The sequence below is a fragment of the Cervus canadensis genome, chromosome 5 (assembly GCF_019320065.1).
Source record: "Cervus canadensis isolate Bull #8, Minnesota chromosome 5, ASM1932006v1, whole genome shotgun sequence".
Taxonomy (NCBI): Eukaryota; Metazoa; Chordata; class Mammalia; order Artiodactyla; family Cervidae; genus Cervus; species Cervus canadensis.
The window spans coordinates 14,993,234-15,014,750 of record NC_057390.1 but is presented as its reverse complement, the minus strand read 5'-3'; the positions used below and the strand labels follow the sequence as shown (position 1 = coordinate 15,014,750).

The 21,517-nt window shown below is 41.6% G+C and overlaps 1 protein-coding gene across 7 annotated transcripts in view; it reads right to left on the bottom strand.

Annotated features, from left to right (window-relative positions):
* The window catches only part of LTBP1 (latent transforming growth factor beta binding protein 1), a 443,172-nt gene that overhangs the window by 374,752 nt on the left and 46,903 nt on the right, over positions 1-21,517 (bottom strand). For all 7 annotated transcript variants that reach the window (XM_043468289.1, XM_043468293.1, XM_043468292.1 and 4 more), the window contains exon 3: positions 17,954-18,251. In XM_043468289.1, coding sequence (XP_043324224.1) covers positions 17,954-18,251 — 298 coding nt within the window. The remainder of the gene's footprint in view (positions 1-17,953; positions 18,252-21,517) is intronic.

Genomic DNA, 21,517 nt, shown 5'->3' with positions numbered 1-21,517 from the left:
CCCACGTTCACAGCAGCACGCCTGATCTCACGTCACACAGGCAGGTCTTATATTTCTCTAGTGACTAATATCTCTTACTTCTCAACACAAAAAGATCCTCTCCCCAATTTTCAGGGCTTTCTATAATCTGGATCTGCCCATATCATCCTATTTCCCGGGCTTCCCTGATAGGTCAGTTGGTCAAGAATCCGCCTGCTATTCTTTAGTCACCTGATGATCTCCTTGGGAAACAGGAGACTCATTCCCACCATATCTTCCATCTTGTTATTTTACTTTACTTAAAAGCCAGCTTTTCCTTTATTATTCTAAGTCCCTCAGATTCTAGTATGCTTTCCTTTACTCCAGTCCCCATTGATAGCCCACCTACTCATTCTTCACTTGAATTTATACTTTACCAGTCAACTGGGTAACTATTTAACTATATTATTAACTATTTGTTCGGCATTTTAGCATGATCCCTCTAACTTGAGTGCCTAGAACTAGAGTGCCTACCGTGCCTCAAACAGTACCTAGCACATGGTCAGTACCCAATAAATCTTTGTCTACAGACTGAATGAATCAACTATAGCTAATTAAAGTTCTGGATTGTGGAGGTGAGAACAGAGCTTCTAACTTCATTAAGGAAGATGAGCCTGGGTTAAGGCAACCAGTTCAAAATGCTCAAGAACTATTTAGGCTTGGATAGTTATAGATGGTTCACAAGAACCAAAAGATGTCTGTCTTTGTCAATCGACAAGCCTCTCATCGGACATTAGAATTCCGAAATAAATTACCCAATGAGTCACAGACTATATTCTTGTCCTCATGTACAAGTGGGAATTTTCAAAAATCCAATTTAAGAAATTTCTTCCAAATTGGGGCATAAAAAGATTCAATATATACTAATAACATTCTTTGCATTCTTTCCACCCCTCTTTGAGAGTTCTTGAAATGTTTAACAAAGGGATTGTTAATATGAAAAAAGCTCTTATAAATTAAAAAATATATAATTATAGGAACATGCAATATAGATTACATGTAATTTAAATTGGCAAAGGCTGTAAATAGATTCTTCACATAAAAATACAGAGGGCTAATAAACGTGGGAAATGTTCTACCTCAGCTTAAAAAACTAAGAAGAAAAAATTGAAATTATTCTGTGAGCATGTGATAATTTACTTCATAAGAAAAGGGAAAGAAAGGGAAGTCACTCAGTCGTGTCCAACTCTTTGAGACCCCATGGGTTGTAGCCTACCAGGCTCCTCCGTCCATGGAATTTGCCAGGCAAGAGTACTGGAGTGGGTTGCCATTTCCTTCTCCAGGGGATCTTCCCAACCTAGGGATCGAACCCGGGTCTCCCGCATCGCAGGCAGACACTTTACCATCTGAGCTACCAGGGAAGCCCAAAACCACTAAGACTTTACAGACTATAATTTACTTATCAGTCTTTTTTGACAATGACCACACTTACTCTGTTCAAAGCATTAAGGATCTGAAACAAATATACATATCACAAATATACATCATATCACTTCCACATAAAAATCACATTAAATTAATACAAAACAATATGGCAGCAAGAAATTAATCAAGGAGATTGCAAAGTGATTCAACCTTGCATAAAATATTTCTAATATACGCACATTAAATTTTACAGTTATTTGGATTCCCAGCTCCCCTTTCAAGACATTAAGCCAATTAAGTTGTGAAATGCTTGCCTCATCCATGGAAATTAGTTTCTTAGACCTTTTTTTTTTATTCCTTCGAACAGCTTACTTAAACCAGGAGATAAAGCGGAACCACAGGAATGGAAGAGAAACAGAGAAAAAAAGTTCCACAAAAGACCAAGAAGGAAAATGGTCATTTGTGCCTAGGGAATGAGAAATGGGAGAGAGAGAATGCCTCCTTTCAAATTTCTTTTCTCTAAGTAAAGTGCATCCTAATCTCCTCAAAATGTCCATGTCATCTTCCTGTTTGAGTTAAGAACATCCTTCCTAGAAATATAATTAGGAAGGATTAGCTGGTTCATGAAGAGGCTTTGAACAAATTAAGAAAGAATGATGTCTCACGTTAGGTTCTGTCCATCAAATTTCTAAATACCAGCACTTGGCAAAACACCAACATCAGGCAAAAAAAAAAAAAAAAAGAGGAACTGCTTTAAAGCAATAAAAGTGATACCCAAGTCAAGAAAGCCCTAACATGAGATTTTTAAAAAAAAATAACCTCTGTACCTGTATCAGGCTAGCTAATTTTTTTTTAATTTTGGAACAGCTTCTACATTGGTAACTTACTATATTGAACTATCACATTTTCTTCATGAGACAACACACTTTGATTAAATGAATCTTGATTGTTTTGAAAATAACTTTTTGTCCAATAAGAGTGGTTTGCTTGAGATTCCATGCAACAGCTAAAATTTTTCACTCTTCCATCCTTTCTATTTATATTCAGGCTTCAAAATTACAGTGCATATTGTTTTTTATTATTTGGTAAAAAAGAGTCATGGGCTTCCCAGGTGGCGCTAATGGTAAAGAACCCACCTGCCAAGGCAGGAGATGTAAGAGACACAGGTTCAATCCTTGGGTCAGGAAGATCCCCTGGAGTAGCAAATGGCAAACCACTCTACTATTCCTGCCTAGAGAATCCCACGGACAGAGGAGCCTCGAGGGCTACAGTCCACAGGGTCACAAAGAGTTGGACACAACTGAAGTGACTTAGCACACACACACACACACACAGTCACACCATGGCGTATAAACAAGGGCAGGAAGAGCACGAACTAAGAGGTCAGCTTCAAGTCACAGGTCACTGCCACCTTCCTGTGGGACTCTGGGTAAGGTTGTTGCCCCCTTAAGCAATAAAACTTTATGGTCTGTGCTGGGTGAAAAATGTGGACAATGAAAAAAAATCTGTACCTAATACACTCTTGTTCTATTTTCTGTTATGCTCAAATAACTTTCAAAAGGGACAAGTTGAATTATTCATCCCAAGGTTGAATAATCCTATTCAAAGATACTGATAAAATATTTCTCCTGTGTTTTACTAAGAGCTAACTCCATGAATCACATCACTCTGGAACCATATGAACCCTGAAAAAAAAAAAAGAAGTCTGCCTAAATGTCCTTGTTTACTTTCTATGAGAGTTGAGCCAATTCTGAGTCAGGTTCAAATCAATTAATATTTAATTAAGTACTCATGAGTACTTCAAGCTCATAAACTGGATTGATTTATGGTGTCAGTTTCAGTAATTTCCCCAAAAGACTGGCTGCCGGGGCTCTGCGGTGACTTTCTTGTTTGTTAATGTGCCTTGTCTATTACAGGCACTCTAGGAAATGTAAGGAGCAAGAAGACTCGGCATTGCAATGTCAAAAAGATAACATCCAGATAACTAAGTGGAATCTGATCACTGCAAGTTCCTATAACATGCAGAGATGTTAGGATGGGGTCCCCACATCACCTAGAGGAAGACCAGGACGCCAGACTGAGCTACTGTCCTGGAACAGTAAGTGGGATGACTCAGTGAACTTCTGCCTACTCTGATCAGTGACATATTGAACTTATCTCTTCTGATTATTTTGAGGAAACTGAGGCAGCTTAGAAGATGGGTTAATGCCTGCATTCCTGCGTAATCAGACTTTTCGATTCAGAGCAGTTGTAATACCACCTACATTTATTTGCTTGCCAAGTAAGCACTGTCCCTGGTAGAGTAAATCACACAAACAGAAACGAATGCTACCAAGGGAGGAGATGGGAAGATGTGGTGCTAGGAAAGCATCTTTCAGGGAGTAAGCTATCGGGGAATGCTTTCCCTGGGAAAACAGATCAGTGGAACGAGCAGGTGTTAACAAGAAAGAGGAACATGTATGTGCACACATGGCTGCAGACAGAGAAAATGTGTCGGGAAGAAGCTGGGCAGAACCGGGGAGCTGCCTGTGACACAGGTCGGGAAAGGTGAGACCGTGGAGTCCCCTCCCCGAGGTGTGTTGTGTGTTCAGTCACTGAGCCATGGCCGATTCTTTTGAGACCCCAGGGACTGTAGCCCACCAGGCTCCTCTATCCATGGGGTTTTTGAGGAAAGAATAATGGAGTAGGTTGCCATTTCCTCCTCCAAGGGATCTTCCCAAAAAGAAGTGAAGTCTCAGTCATGTCTGACTCTTTGCGACCCCATGGACCATAGCACCCCCCAGGCTCCTCAGTCCATGGGATTTTCCAGGCTTGACTACTGGAGTGAGTTGCTATTTCCTTCTCCAGGGGATCTTCCCGACCCAGGGATCAAACCTGGGTCTCCTGCACTGTAGGCAGACGCTTTACTGTCGGAGCTACCAGGGAAGATCTTCCCAAACCAGGGATTGAACCCTGTGTCTCCAGCATTGGCAGGTATTGGAAGGCAGATTCTTTACCACTGAGCCACCTGGGAAGCCCCATCCACTAAAGAACTAATCTTTACCCACAGAGCACTGAGAAGCCAGTGAGACTCATGCAGAGCAAGACGAGACAAGACTCACATTTTGAAAAGATCCCTCTACTCTGAACTAGACCTCATACTTCAGAAAGACCCCAGCACCTGGCATTCAGGGGGCAGTCAGAGCCTTTCCACCCACTTGTGGAAAAGCCCCCCCCGACTCTGATGGGTACAAGAACATTCTCCAGTCCACGATTTAATTTCACCCAGTCCTTCTGGTTCCTCCTGCTACCCCCGATAAACACAACTTGTCCAAAAACTGCAGTCCTAAAAAATGAGGGACATTCTTTCTGGACTAGCAAATCCAGGGTTTTCTTTTCTCCATGGAGTTTAATAGGCTTTCTTTCTACTTAAAACGTCTTTTCTGTGGACCCTAGGATCAGCTCTTTCTGCTAGGTCATCTCTAGTATGATTAACAGATAAATAGGTAAAAAAATATACTCAACTTTGAAAACCTCAGTGAAAATATACTAACTTGAGGCATATTTACCACACAAGTTATTTAACTCAGATTTTTATTTCCAACTCATGCATATTTTGTAATGTGAGGTGTACTTGTCACCTCCCTTGCAGAGGACTCATGTCTTATAGGTTCTTTAGCCTGATCCCAGGCAACTCCAGGGCAGAGAACTGTTACAAAAATTTAGTCTTTATAATTTAGTCTACACTTTTCTCAAACACAAACAAACGCTTAAGCCAAGAAAAACAAGGAAAGAAGATTTAGCGCAACCCCAGAGGCACCTTGGAAGGATTCACGGGTAGTATCTGTGGAATGCCAAATGTATCCAAATGTAAAGGGGAATCTTTAATCTGCACAACCCACAATCAGGCCCTGAGCATCATTCTCATGCTTGGCATCCACCATGCAGGCCAGGCCTAAAGCTCATGGGTCCCACATGTGAGCCAACCTATGTTTTGTTCCAACTGCTTATCAGTGAATGCGTGTGTGTTTCAATCCCAGTTCCATTGTCCGTTCGCAGCAAGTGCTCTGACAAGTAATTAATTCAACTTTCAATGCACAAATTTATTTCAGTGCAGAAGAATAATCACACGGGAAACACTTTTTCAGGCTCAAGGGCCCCAGTCTAATTGTTGAAGGGAAGGGTATTCCTAGCCCTCTCCCCACTCCTCCCCCCATCTGCCCACTCCTTCCTCACTGCCCCCCCCCAAGAAAGTTGCAATCAGAGTCCACAGGCCACTTTGTCTAGTGGGTGGGGCCATTATATGTCAACAGTGGGGTTGACTTTTCAACCCCTCCTTCCAGGAGGCTAAGAGCATGAGGACAGCCAGCCCCTCCTGGTCCCTGCCACCTCTAGGCTCTTGATCTCTTGATTCCCCTCTCCCTTTCATCTACCACAAATGGCTGAGTGTGCTGGGCCCAAGATTTCTGAGAACACTGGGGGCCACATTCAGGCCTTCAATGTATGTGGAGTGTTTCCATCGAACATTATACGAGTCCTGAGGTCTGTCTCTGCTCTTCACTAAAGAATACTGTGATGATTACCTACCATCCCTCTGATGATGGCTCACTCGAGAGTAGCAGAGAAGACTGCCAGAACAAGACCAGGTCCCTGGTAAAAGTCTCTGGCAGCCAGAATAACAGCGCCTGTAGATGTCCACATCCCAATTCCCAGAACCTCTATGTTAGCTTACATGGTAAAGGGGAACCAGAGTTGCAGATGAAATTGCAGTGGCTAATCAGCTGGCCTTGTGATGGAGAAACTGTCCTGGACTATTCTGATGGGCCCAATGCCATTACAATTGTCCCTGAAAGTAGAAGAGGGAGGCAGAAGGAAGAACCAGAGAGTGGCAGTGAGATGGACTCAGTCCAAGATTATCAGCTTTGATGCTGGAGAAGGGGCCACGAGACACAGAATGCAAGCAACCTCTAGAAGCTGAAAAGGGCAAGGAAAGATTCTCTAAGATTCTCTTAGAGCCTTTGGAAGGAAGGCAGCCCTGCCAGCATGGTGATTTTAGTCCAGTGAGACCCATTCCAGACTTCTGACCTCAGAATTATGAGAACAGATTTGCACCATTTGAAGTCCCTAAACTTGTGGTCATTTGTTACAGCAGTGATGGTGGTGACAGTTGCTGAATCCAACTCTTGCAACCCCATGGACTGTAGCCTGCCAGGCTCTTCTGTCCATGGGATGTCCCAGGCAAGAATACCAGAGTAGGCTGCCATTCCCTTCTAGGAAACTAATAAGAATGCCATCAAAGGAAGAGGCAGAATAAATAGGCTAACTTCACAGACTGCCTAAATTTGAATACTGACTCTACACTTACTAGCTGAGCGCATTTAGGCAAATTATTTCATCCTCCTGCATCTGAATTGCCCCATCATATGAAGTGGGGATAATAATGATAATGTCTATCTCACATTCCTTTGAGAGGGTTAAATGAGATAATACAAAAAAAATAATAATTTTAAAAGCCACCTAGCACAGAATAGACAAACAATAAATATTAGCTATTATTATTATTATACTGCACCAAAAACCATCCTGATTTCCAGCAATTAAACTGGAGAGCAAACTATCCCAGCACTTGCTCTTTTCAATTGCAAGCTCTGAGTTTCCACAAAATTTCTTATATACCTTTGACCAGAACATAAACCCAGGCATTCACTGGTTCTATCTCAAAACCATTCTTGGCCAAGGCTTCCTCATGGGACCCAGCAGTGTGCAGACAGCGTGTGGGACAAAGGGACTACGCTGCCTCTTCCCCTGCCTCTCCACCCCCACTCCACAGTCTACTCTTCCTACCAAGCCCTGCTCAGGAGGAAAACATTGCTTCCAGTTCCTCAAACACTCTCTCACCCCATCCCTCACCTCATGTGACTGTTTTTCTCAAAAAGCCAAACAGCACTGACCAACAAAAACGAACATGATCAAACTTCACATGATGGATCATGACCTCCTTCTCCTTGACGTTGCTACATCGAGTTGGGCTTGTTTTTCTGATGACTTAGTTCACAAAGGTCTTTTTTTGGAATTTGCATATGTTCACAGCATTCTTCAGAAGAGCCAAAAACTGGAGAAGTTCCAAACATCCATCAAGTGCAGAACAAATAATAAGTAGCAGTATATTTATATGATGGAATCATCTTTGGAATATAAGTGTGAACTACAGCCACACACGATTACGTAGATTAATCTCATACATCACAGTGAATGAAAAGATACACACCGTGAGATTCAATTATTGTTGTGGTGGTTGTTCAGTCACTCAGTCATGTCTGACTCCTTGCAACCCCATGGACTGCAGCACGCCAGGCTTCCCTGTCCTTCACCATCTACCAAAGCGTGCTCAAACTCAAGTCCATTGAGTCAGTAACACCATCCAACCATCTCATCCTCTGTTGTCCCCTTCTCCTCCTGCCTTTAATCTTTCCCAACATCAGAGTCTTTTCTAATAAGTCAGCTCTTCACCTCAGGTGGCCAAAGTTTTGGCACTTCAGCTTCAGTACCAACCTTCCAATGAATATTCAGGATTGATTTCCTTAAGGATTGACTGGTTGGATCTCCTTGCAGTCCAAGGGACTCTCAAGAGTCTTCTCCAATACCACAGTTCAAAAGCATCAATTCTTCAGCGCTCAGCCTTCTTTATGGTCCAACACTCACATCCATACATGGAAAAACCATACCTTTGGACTACTGGAAAAACCATAGCTTTGACTAGACAGACTTTTGTTGGCAAATCAATGTATCTGCTTTTTAATATGCTGTCTAGGTTGGTCATAGCTTTTCTTCCAAGGAGCAAGCATCTGTTAATTTCATGACTGCAGTCACCATCTACAGAGATTTTGAAGTCCAAGAAAATAAAGTCTGTTTCCATTGTTTCCCCATCTATTTGCCATGAAATGACGTGACTGGATGCCATGATCTTAGTTTTTTGAATGTTGAGTTTTAAGCTATCTTTTTCACTCTCCTCTTTCACCTTCATCAAGAGGCTCCTTAGTTCCTCTTAGCTTTCTGCCGTAAGGGTGGTATCATCTGCCTATCTGAGGTTATTGACATTTCTCCCAGAAATCTTGATTCCAGCCTGTGCTTCATCCAGCCTGGCATTTTGCATGATGTACTCTGCATATAGATTAAATAAGCAGGGTGACAATATACATCCTGACATACTCCTTTTCCAATTTGGAACCAGTCCGTTATTCCATGTCCGGTTCTAACTGTTGCTTCCTGACCTGCATTCATTCATTTACATATAGTTAAAACAGACAGAACCAATCTCTGGTGTGAGAAGTCAAGATAGAGGCTCCCTTTAGGGAGAAGGAAGAGGGCAGATCTGGAAAAAGAGGGTATTTGGGGTGCTGGCAACATTCTACTCTGATGTGGATGGTACTTCCATCGAGTATGGGATCATCAGCAAGCGTGTGCACTTCTGATCTGGTACTCTTCTGTATATAACTTCAATTTAACTTCTACTTTTTCAAAAAAGTTTAAAACACACACACACACATAGGACTTCCCTGGTGATTCAGTGGTTAAGACTTCACCTTCCAGTGAGGTGGTATGGGTTCAATCTCTGCTTGGGGAGCTAAGATCCCATGTGCCCTGTGGCCAAAAAACCAAATTATAAAAACAGAAGCAATATTGTAACAAATTCAATAAAGACTTTAAAAAATGGCCCACATCCAAAAAAATGTTTAAAAAATAAAAACTAAAAATATTAAAAGCACACACATAAAATGATAAAAAGTCATTGGCTCATAGTTTTAGTTCCCATCGCATCCCTAAAGTGTCATGAATGCCTAAAATCACCAGACTAAGTTCCTCTTCTTCAACTTTCATCTTTTTTTCAACATCATAAAATAAAGTTCAAAACCTTCATCTTGTAGACTTCGTGGGCAAACATAACAAAGAAGGCAGAGTATCCAAAAGAATAAGATCACTCCTGCAGTATCAGAATTTAGGCAACAATCCTGGGACAGGGATTTACATTATTAATATTTTTTGCTGCAAGAAAAATTCAGCAAAAATGTATTAAATGTTTATTGTAGCCTTTCTATGTACCTATGTAGATACACAGATGACGTACAAAGGGGAAGGTCAGCAGAGTTGGGGGGAAAACAGTAAGCAAGGACCCCCCCCCCAAAGTCTTCAAGATCATTTGAGGAAACTACATATTCTAGTACTGACCATTTCCTTGGCTTCTTTAATAAATTCAGACCAGGTTCCAATCTCAACTACTAAGTGCTACAAAAAGCTTGGAACTTCTCCCTAAAGCTTTACCTATTAGTGTAGCTTTATAATGAATTTTCTTTTTTCTTTTAGGGGTAATATGAGAAATTCCAAATAAAGGGCATGACCTTATATTTCGTTGCTGTTGCTGCTACTAATTAGAAGAGCAGAATATTTCAAGGAGCATTCCACAAGGTCTTCCATCTTTGTAGATATCATAGCATATAGCAGTTTTTGTTTTCTGTTTTTAAAGATTCAAACAGAAAGCTAAGAACAGGACAGAGATAAAGGACAGTGAAGCCCTCTTCTCCATGGCACAGACATCACTCAACACTACTTCCTATCAACCTACAGATGGTAAATGTGAAGTATCATTTCTTTTTTTTCTTTTTCCAAGTGCCTTTTAAAAAATTTCATTGATTTTAATTGGAGGATAATTACTTTACTATATTGTCATGGTTTTTGCCATATATCAGTATGAATTAGCCATAGGTATACATGTGTCCCCTCCATCCTGAACCCCCCTCCCACCTCTCTCCCAACCCTATTCCTCCAGGTTGCCAGAGTACTGGTTTGGGTGCTGAGTCATACATCAAATTTGCACTGGTTTTCTATTTTACATATGGTAATGTATTTGTTTCAATGTTATTCTCTCAAATCTCTCCTTCTCCCACTGAATCCAAAAGTCTGTTCTTTACATCTGTGTCTCCTTTGCTGCCCTACACATAGGATCATCGGCACCATCTTTCTAGATTCCATGTATATGCATTAATATACAATATTTGTCTTTCTCTTTCAGATTTACTTCACACAGTATAATAGGCTCTAGGTTCATCCACCTCATTAGAACTTACTCAAATGTATTCCTTTTTATAGCTGGGTAATATTCCACTGTGTATATGTACCACAGCTTTCTTATCCATTCACCTGCTGATAGACATCTAGGTTGCTTCCATGTCCAAGCTATTGTAAACAGTGCTGCGATGAACACTGGGGTACATGTGTCTTTTTCAATTTTGGTTTCCTCAGGGTATATACTCCAGTGGGATAGGCTGGGTCATAGTTTTAGTCTTTTTTTTTTTTTTTTTAAGGAATCTCCACACTGTTCTCCATAGTGGCTGTATCTGTTGGCATTCCCACCGATAGCATAAAAGTGTTCCTTTTGCTCCACACCCCTTCCAGCATTTATTGCTTGTAGACTTTTTGATGATGGCTACTCTGACCGGTGTGAGATAATACTTCACTGTGGTTTTGATCTGCATTTCTCTAATAATGAGGGATGTTGAACATCTTTTTATGTGTTTATTAGCCATCTGTATGTGTGAAGTATCATTTCTTTAGACCTTTGAAAGTAGAACCCATCATCTCAAGGTGGACTTTAAAGGGCTGTCCTTATATTTACAAAATAACTGGTGTAGTGTAAGCTCACTTGGTAAACAGAGAACACAGTTGAATTATGGCTGTCTTAAAAGAACCCAACCCTGCAAAAAAGAAAATGGATCATCAATGCCATTAGGTAAGTCCAAGCCCCCTGCCCTGGTCTGAGACAGGACAAATCTAATTCTTCCATAGAAACTAACCACCATCCTTTGAAACATCAGGACAGAAAATGGTGAGAATGGCCATCAACAGGCAAGGAAAGAAGACCAGATACATGGGAGCTCTTCGGATAGATCTGACATCCATATCCTGAGTAAAACCAGACTTCCTCCTCGAGCTCAAAGAGAGGTGACTGAGCACACTCTGTCCCGCGCAAGTGCCTCCTCCTTTCACAGCACAGATAACAGCTTCCCATTTGGCAAAGCAGTGGTCATTTGTCCTTATGTTCTCTAAACAACCGGAAGATATCAGCAGCTGAAGAATGCCCCTAATGACCTCCACCTCGTAGGTCCAAGGTTGGCGCCTGTGGCAGCCATCGTGATTAACAAGGAAAAAGATAGACGCTTCCCACAAGTCAAAACAGCCTCACTGAGCAGCAGTGAGGGGTGAAAGCAAACTCTTGTGGGAAACTTCAACATACATGTAAAAAATGATACTGACAGGTGATGAAAAAGCTCTGGAAATCTGAACAGTTTTGATTTTTGCTCCTTTGTGAAGTTCCTGGCCACAACACACAAGCATTAATGCCCTTCCACATCTAGGACTAAAGACAGATATTGCAGGTGCACCTGTGACCTAACAATAACAATTCCTCAGTAAATACTGAAGCTATAGATAGTAAATGGATAGCTATATATGAACAACATCTATAGGATGCAATATGAAAGGACCCTGAAGTGTTCACATGGACTTTCCAAGGAATGCAGGATTATAAAGTGACTCAAAAGTTTAAAGAATGAGAAAAATGACTCCCAAAACTTATACACAGGAAAATGAGGCATCATTTGGTCTTTTCTTTAGCTCATGGAAGGTCCAAGATGTGGCCTGGAAAACTGGAAAAAAGAACACCATAATAGTAAACTTCAATGAAAAGCATGAATGGAATTACCAGCTATTGCAACGACCACTGCCAGAATGCCCTGACCAAGGTCTTTCCAAACCCAATGCCTGGCCAAGTGGCCAGTTATATAGCACTGATACCCACTTGCGTTTAGTCCCTGATGGGGTACAGAGGATGATCTTGGCTATTCAGCCATAAAGCTCTGTCAGAAATCATCCATTCACCAAGTATCAACCATCAAAGATCTTGGAGACCCATGAAATTACCAAGAAATCTTTAAGAACAGCAGAATAGAAAGACTTCACATCCTCCCTTTCTCCCACAGTCCCAAGCCTAAATAATACCCGATTCTCGTTTTCTTTGCCTCCCACCAGTGATTAGGTGCCCTGGTGGCTCAGACGGTAAAGACAGTAAAGAATGCCTGCAACTGGGAGACCTGGGATTGATCCCTGGGTCGGGAAGATCCCCTGAAGAATTAAAGGGCTACCCACTCCAGTGTTCTTGCCTGGAGAATCCCGTGGGCAGAGGAGCTTGGCAGGCTACAGTCCATGGGGTCACAAAGAGTCAGACACGACTGAGTGACTAACACTAACACAAAAGGTCTTTAACAATAACTCCTGGGACTTGCCTGGTAGTTCAGTGGCTAAGACTCTGCACTCCCAATGCAGGTGGCCAAGGTTCAATCCCTGGTTGGGGAACTAGACCGCACATGCCACAGCTAAAGATCCTAATGCCATAGTGAAGACTGAAGATCCTACATGTCGCAATGAAGACTGAGGATCCCACATGCCACAACTAAGACCTAGTGCAATCAAATAAATAAATATATTTATTAAAAAGTAGTTCCTGAGCGCACATCTTTCCTCTACATTACCAGCACTACTTCATCTGTTACAGAGTCACCCTCCAACTACCAATTACCACTAGTTCTAATCCATTTTATGTGCTATAACCAGATTAATCTCCTGAGGCAGAAGAAAAATCCTAGCAGTCTTCCTACTTGAATCTTTCTCTTTTTAGTTACTTTTTATTATAGAAAGTTTCAAAAATACATTTTTAAAAAAAGGACTGCATAATAATTGTGTGCCTATCATCTAGCCTCAATAATTATCCCCTCAAGACTTGTTACCTCTATACCTCAACCTACTGGGTAATTTCAATCAAAGCTCAGACATCATATAATTTCATCTGTAAATAGTATTATTTCCCTTCCTTAAATAATGACAAGGTTATCATCCCAGCCCTCCAAATCAACAGTCACTCTTCCATAGCATCAAATTTCCAATCAATGTCAGCATTTTCATTATTGTCCTGTAAGTCCTCATCATTATCTTTTTCTTTCATTTGCAGCTTGTTTGCATCAAGAGAGACATAATCTAAATATTGTGATTGGTTAATCTGCTTCTTAACCCTCTTTTAAGCTATTTAGGTTCCCCCTTCATTACTTTTTCTATTTTGTTTTGTGTCTTTTCAAAATTGTTTTGTTGAAATTGTAGTCTTTAACTTGGTTTTTAACCAACCTTTAACAACTTTCATTACCACTAGTCTTCATTTATATCAAGTTTCATTTAAATGATATCCTAAATGTGGTCACTTTAAAATACATTCACAAATTCTTTGCTATTTCTCTCTTCAAGCAATGCAGCTTACTAACTACGGTCCCTTTGAGAGCGGACTCAGCTAAGTGACTCATTTCTAATGAGTGGAATAGATGGGGGTGAAGGTATGCCCTACAGGACTATAATGGGCCTGTGGCCCGGGGTTCACTTGCTCAGGCAGAAGCCGGCGGCCATGCTGTGAGGATGCTCAGGCAGCTCTGCGGGGAGTCCATGTAGAAAGGAAAAGAAGTCTCTTGCCGACAACCATGGCAACGAGTCACCTTGGCAGTGGGTTCTCCAGCCCCAGGCGAGCCACCCCTGCTGACTGCAACCTCACAAAAGACCCTGAGCTAGAGCTTCCAGCAAGCACCTCCTGGGTTCCTGACCCACAGACCGTCAGACAACAAACATTTTATCGTTTAAGGCTGCCACATTTGTGGGGACTTATTACACATCAGTAAACAACTAATACACCAGCCTTTCTGGTGTCACATCATTGTTTTTCCTAGAAATGCTCTTCTCCAGTTCTTTGTGTCCAAATTTAACCATCTTTTCAATGTCCTCCACATCCTCTGTGCTCCAAAATCTGTAAACAATTATTCCTTCCTTCAATTTCCTAAAGAACTTTGTATCTGCTTCTAAGTCAAGCTGTCTAAAACCAATGTGGCCAAAGGTTAAACAAATTCATCTAACCCTCACCTGCCTAAAATGTGTAGTTTCAACATTACAGTTTTACTAAAGTCCCCGTTCCTCGAATAGGCCAGGCATACCCTCCTCTGGAGCTTCTGCCCCAGCCCCACACATCTCCATGATCCACACCCCCACCTCCTCCTCACCTAAATATCACCTTCTCAAGAGAACCTTCCCTATTTAAAGCCTATTTAAAGCCACCAGAGCCCCCTCTCCTCCCCAACTCACACCCAACCCACACTCCCTGCCCATCTCTGCATTTTTATTCTCTCCACACCACCAACCACAATCTAAGATATGCTTTAAATACAGCACTCATTATCTCCCCGCTTCCAGACTATAGGCTCCAGGAAGGAAGACATTCTGTTTAGTTGTTCAATGCTATACCCCGAGCCCCTGAACAACGCACAGTATGTACCATGCGGTCAATAAAAACCACAACGATCAAGCCTGTAAATGATCAAGACTGTAGCATCTCACATGGCACATTAGGGATGTAACACTAACCACATTTTGATATTTTAGGTGTCTTTATGTCTACAAGAATTTTTATTTTTTTTTTTTGGCCACACCTCTCAGTATGGTCCTCTCAGGGATCTTAGCTCCTGGACCAGGGACTGAATCTGTGCCCCCTGCAGTAGAAGCACAGAGTCTTGACTACTGAGCTGCCCAGGAAATCCCTGTCTATCAGCATTTTATGGAGCTTAATTAATTTCCTCCTTCACTAGATAAAAACAAAACCAAAGCCTGAAACACCCTAAAGTAAGCAATGGTAGGAAAGCCGCTTAAGAATGGCTACATTTCTCAAAAGTAGCCAAAGTGATCCTATCACATGTGCCTCCTTGGCAGTTTACATTTCAGGTGATGTCTCCTTACCTAAATTCATCCCATGAGTCAACCACACCACTCCCTTGGGACCCCTCTCAAGTGATAACATCTGTCATTTCAAAATCTCCTTAAGAACAGAACTGGGTCTTATACATCTTAATACTCGATGCAGTGCCCAGATAACAGGGCAACTGACAAAGGTTTATTATGAAACCATCAGAATTGTTAGCATCTTGGGCCATCTCTTCTCCTCACCCAAAAGGACACAGTAGTAGCCACACCCACAAACACATGCCTATAATAATATTATCATGAAAAAAGCATCTTCATTCAGCAGATGAAGTCTCTAAAGTATATTATCTAATGACTTCTATTTTCCCAAAGCCAAATTAGAGCTGAAACCTTAGCCGCCTCTTTGACTGACAATATTCTCGTCCAAATTATATTGCTGCTACCATAAAAAGAAAGAGGGAGGAGGGAAAGGTTGCTCCTTTATCTGACATCTGACATATGATTCTCACTAATAATCCACATAGACACATCATAGAGGGTCACATTCTAACAGGGGATGATGATATTCAAGATGAATGAAGTTGCTCGTAAATGACTTCACAGTTTATACTAGAAAAAAAATAACTGCACAGTAATCTGACTCCTGATTGCCAAGGCAAAGTTCAACACAGAACTGTTCTTTGTTTTTAAGAAACAGAACAACACTGGAAGAGGGCTGTCTGGCTACGATATACTCAAAGTTTTATTTCATTTCAAAGATGCATAGTCGCATTCGTGTTCTGACACACAAAAAAAAGGGCTACTATCCTTTGGAGAAGGGGTCAGCAAACTACACTTCAAGGGTCAAAGCTGGCCCACAGTCTGTTTCTATATGGCCAATAAGCTAAGAATGATTTTTACATTTTTTAATGACTGAGAAAAATACAACAGTATTATTGGGTGCCACGAAACTCAAATTTCAACATCATCAATGTAAGTGGATGAGTTACACTTACACACTGTCTCTGGCTGCTTTTGTGAGGAATTGAGAAGCTGTCACAGAAATCATACGTCCTACAGAGCTCCAAATAGTTACTATCCAGCCCTTTACAGAGAACCTTTGCCTCTGCTTCAGGGCGTGGATGCTGGAGCCTGGCTGCCTCCATTTAAGCCTAATATATATTCTCCTTGCTGCTGCTCTGTCGTGTCCAACTCTGCGACCCCATGGACTGCAGTCTGCCAGGGGTTCTCCAGGCAAGAACACTGGGTGGGTTGCCATGCCCTCCTCCAGGGGATCTTTCTGACCCAGGGATCAAGCCCGCATATCCTATATCTCCTGCATTGCAGCCGGATTCTTTACCACTGAGCCACCACGGAAGTCCATATATTCTCTTTATTCAGCCTCTATCTTAACACTTACATTCACTTATTAACTGTGTGAGCTTGAACACATTGTTTAACCATTCTGCACCTCAGTTTCCTCATATGTAAAGTGGGGTTAATAATGGCACCTGCCTGCTGGGGTGTCATTGTGAGTTATAAACAAATAAAACATGCAAAGCATGTGAAACAGGACCTGGCAAGCAGGAAGCAGTTTATTAAGCCCAAGCTGTAACTACCATTCCTTCTTGCTGAGGGCTACAGGATGAGTTTTCAGATGAAATGGTAGCAAAGTGGTTAGATTCCAGGGCAACATCCCTAATCTCTTCAAAAAGGTAGAACTGAAGTAGGAGGCAAGAAGGAATGAGAGGGGAGAAAAATAAAATCAGAAAGAAGAGAACTGAGGAGGGAATAGAGAAAGGAAAAAGTTATCAGGACCTCACTAGCAAGGACAGTAGGTGGCCTATTCACAGGGGAAGTATAAATTAGGATAATTTCATCTGCAGTAACAGATTAAATCACTTCTGTGGGCTGACGGGATACTAATCACCAGGTGGAAGCTATCTCAGGGGCTGAGGGGGGAGCATTCAAAATTCTAAGCAAGTGACTTACAGATGAACTGCTGGGTCATTTTTAAGTTGAGCACTTCCTGTATTTTACATTCCTAGACAAATGACAAGTGATAGCTATAGTAAATTCTGCATCTTGTTATCCACATAGAGTAGCTAATTAAAAGGAAACAATTTGTGTATGGACCCTGTCTTTACAGAGTGCTCATTTTGTTCAGAATAGCACTGACTTCCTAATGCTAAAAAAAAAAAAAAAGTTCCTATAAATAAAACACAAGCTCATTCACCAAAAATGGACCTGCATAGCAACTGGGAGGTAAACAGGGTGTTTACTAGAAGATACACTTCACTTGCTACCGAGGTAGAATAATTCTCTTTCCCAAGATGCACTTTCATTTGAATCCCTTCTCTGTGCAAAGCTGAGTTCCCACCTTCTCCATGTACCTATAAAATTACACTCACCGCTTCTCTTTTTGCATTATGACTTCAAAAGCTTTAAAGCACCCCCCACCTCAAAAAAATAAAGAATTTTTTTAACTCCACCATAATCAAACAACTATATTATTCCCTTCCACCCTTGATCCCCTTAATCCTCACCACTTCTTTGCTTAATGCTTGTGGTAAATCTTCCCTGCAGAGGCTAAAGACACATATCAACTATTTTAAAGAGACTTGATATGTAAACATAAAACACAAAATCTTAAGGAAAAACATTATTATCCGAGCGATTTCTGCAAATTGTGCAGGAAAAGAAGAGTGATTTAAAGCAATGCATCCAAGAGAACATTAAGATGCTCTCGAGCTGGAGGCAAGTTCAAAACACTCACTGAGAACGGATCTGCTGGGGGAGTCCCACTGAAGGCTTCGGCTTGAGGGTCAAGGTCATCTGGGCCACGGGGCTGACTCTCGGGAGAAGGTCTGCCTTCTTGGATGAAGTGTGCTTTGCGGCTTGCTCAGGAGGGACCCAGGAGGAAGCGGCCGCAGGACTCTGCCCTCCGAAGACTGGGGGCGAGGTGTCCTGGGCAGCTGTTGTCTCACAGGCTTTGCCCTTGGTCCCTGGTTTACACACACACAGCTGAGGTCGGAGACACATCCCTCCATTCTGACATGGTGGGACACAGCTTGCTGTGGGAAGACAACAGAAGACACACTTTGAAGGAGAGCAGTACAGACTTCACTAATTTTTCCAGATGCTTACCACTAGCACTGGGCTGTTCCTCAATGAAATGATGGTGATGATAATAGCGAACATTTATTAATGGTTTCATATATGCCAGGCATTGTTCTACTAGATACTGACAAATGTACCCCCCCACCCCCAGCAACTGATTTAACGCGATGTTTTATTTTCCCCATTTTACTGATGAAGAATCAGGCACGGGGTTATAAAATTTGCCAAAAGTCCCACAATCACCAGTAAATAAAAGGGCTTGGATATGAATTCAAGTGAACTGGCTCCAAAGTCCTATTTTTGACCACTTTACTATAGCTGCTGCTCAGAAATGCATCAGAAATACAGGGGGGAAAAAACAAAGTACTCTGTCCTTTTTTAAGTCATGTTCCATGGCTTAAGTTTAAACTTTAGGTATCCAAACAAGTCTTGGCAAAAAAAAAAAAACAGAAGCCCAGTCCCAAACCCAAACCCCCCAAGAGGGTAATGGCATTAAGTTATCAAAGCTTGGAGTGACTGTTCAGAAATTTAGTCAATCTATTTTTTTTTTGGAAAGAAAAAGCAAAGGTAGAAAGATTGAAAGTCATCTAATATACACTTTTATACATGCATTATATATTTTAAAAGCCAGTATACCCTTAATCTTATAACAAAAGACAATCAAAAAGAAACCACCTGTTTATCTCCTATTAGCTAGGATGCATTTACTTTGGGTTTTTGTTTTGTTTTGTTTTTTTAATATGGACCATTTTTAGGTCCTTATTTAATTTGTTACAATATTGTGGCTGTTTTATGTTTTTGATTTTGGGCCATGAAGCATGTGGAATCATAGCTTCCTGATCAGGGATCAAACATACACCCCCTGCACTGGATGGCAAACTCATACCACTGGACTGCCATGGAAGTCCCATGAATGCATGTACTGTGAATCACCAGACTTGTGGCCAAGCAGAGTTTTAAAGTTAGCAGGGCATGGGTCACGGGAAAGGTGAGTGGATTTTATCACAGGCAAGGTCCCTGGGAGTTTAGAAGTTATACGTCATAAAACTCATGACTTAAATTTTATTAACATCATAGGCCTACAGACATGATTCCTTCAGACCCTTCTTTATTTGTACCATTTATTTACACCAGCCTTTTGGTATCAGCCCTCTTTGACTAAACTCTCTGTCCTGAGGCAGATCACAATACTAAACCTCCCATACAATTAAACCCAGGATTCAGTCTACAAGTAATTACAAAATAGATGAAGAATACACACCAGAGGAGGCTCAACCATGGAGGAACCAATGACCAAGACCTAAAAACCCTGAAACCCCCTAATTTCCTATAAAAGAGAGAAGATACTTTTCCTACTTTCCTATAATTCCTATTAGTTATAGCAAATGATAAGAAATAACTGTCAAGCATCAGAATACCAGGCTGACAAATTTTCTAAGAGTTGAGAAGGATTCTTAAAAAAAGGAAAAAAAGGAAAGAAAAACGCCGCCAGCTCCCGAGGTGACCCTGGGGTGAGTTACTTAAGCTTGGCCTCTGCACCTACACAAGTCCCAGGGCAGGAGGAGGGCAGTAGCTGCTTTTCTAAAATGGTCCCCAAGGGCTCTTTCCATATTAGGATTCTAGAAGTCAAAGTCAAAAAGCTATGCCCTTCGAGAGTTCAGGAGTCTAATTTATCCGTGCTTTCCTGGCCAACATGATCATCGGTCCCTCCTCAGCCACGCTTATTTATGGACCGTCACAGGAATGGAAATGGGCTCCACCCAGAGACAGCAATAGTGGTCACCAGCGGGAAAGGACGGGGCTTTCAAAGCTGAGCTTCTGCCAGAGATCACCCCCCACCCCCAGGCACTTTCATGTACACATTCTCTTCATGCTTTCAATTAGAAACATGTCTCGGTTTAACATCTGAGAATGATTTCCGCTTCTCCCTCCCAAGGTGTATTGCAAATGTCTACTAATCTCTCAGGAAGGCTGCAGGAGTGGCTGACAAATCTGGTACCTAGGTGGAAGCCAAGCACAGGCATCTCCGCCAAAACACCTAGAATAGCCAACGAGGGGCTGTCTGGAGGATGAGTTAGAAGTATAAAAGGTAGCCTTGTTTTTTTTTCTGACTCTTCAAATTTTGCATATGGAAGGATGAGGGGAGCAGGGAAAAAATAATTAAAAAAAAAACAAAGAAAACCTTTAAACTCACACCAAAAAAGGACACTTTACATAATAGTAGTTACATATATATACAATACTATCCTTTCACAGTAAGGATAGTATATATACAATATTATCCTTTCACAGTAAGTTTTAAGAGACAATAAGGAGACTGATGAGATGATTTTCTCTTCCACCTTCCCCATTTGGGCCTCCTGGAGCACATAGGTAGGGCTGGCTTAAACTGCGGGGGTCGGGGGTCGGGGAGGCGGAGCGGGTAAGGGAACAGATTTCCCAATGGCCAAGAAAAGCCCCTCCCCTGACATGAAAAGCAAAACTGTCGTCCTGCAACCACATTTGATCAAGCCGTTTTTCCCACCACATTTGGACTTCGTGCAATAGTGGTTCCCACATGTCACTTCTCAATGTGTGGTGCCTGGACAAAGCCGCAGCATCACCTGGAAACACTTTAGAAATGCATATTTGGCCGGCCCCTGGCCTGCTAAATCCCAAACCAGAGCCCAGCCATCTGACTGCCTGCCAGGTGATGCACAAACTAGCGGTCTTCCCCCAACACCTTTTTTGAGAATTTACATTTTTGTCACTGCAAGTTTGTGTTTTCACACTGCAGTGGCTTACTGAAGTCTTACTCTCATGGCTGTGTCTGTTTTATGTTGCCCTTCTGTTTTTAAAGCAAAAAATTAAAAAATTCTTCCATGTTACTAAATTCTCAAGATAATTATCAGTCCCTTTCAAAAATTTATACATTTGTCACTACTTCATGATCAGTGTAAAAATTTGCAGGCGTGTACAAGAAAACTGTTATTTTTTTAAATTCAAGTATAGTTGACTTACAATGTTACATGAGTTTCAGGTGTCAGCACAGATATTTAGTATGTTTACAGATTATACTCCAATATATCCTTGTTGCTTCTCTATTTCATACACACTAGTTTCTATCTGCTAAGCCCATACCCCTAACGTGTCCCTCCCTCCTCCTCTCTCCCCTCTAGTAGTCACTGGTTTGTTCTCTGTAATGCTATTTCTGGAGAAAACTGTTATTCTAACTGAGGTA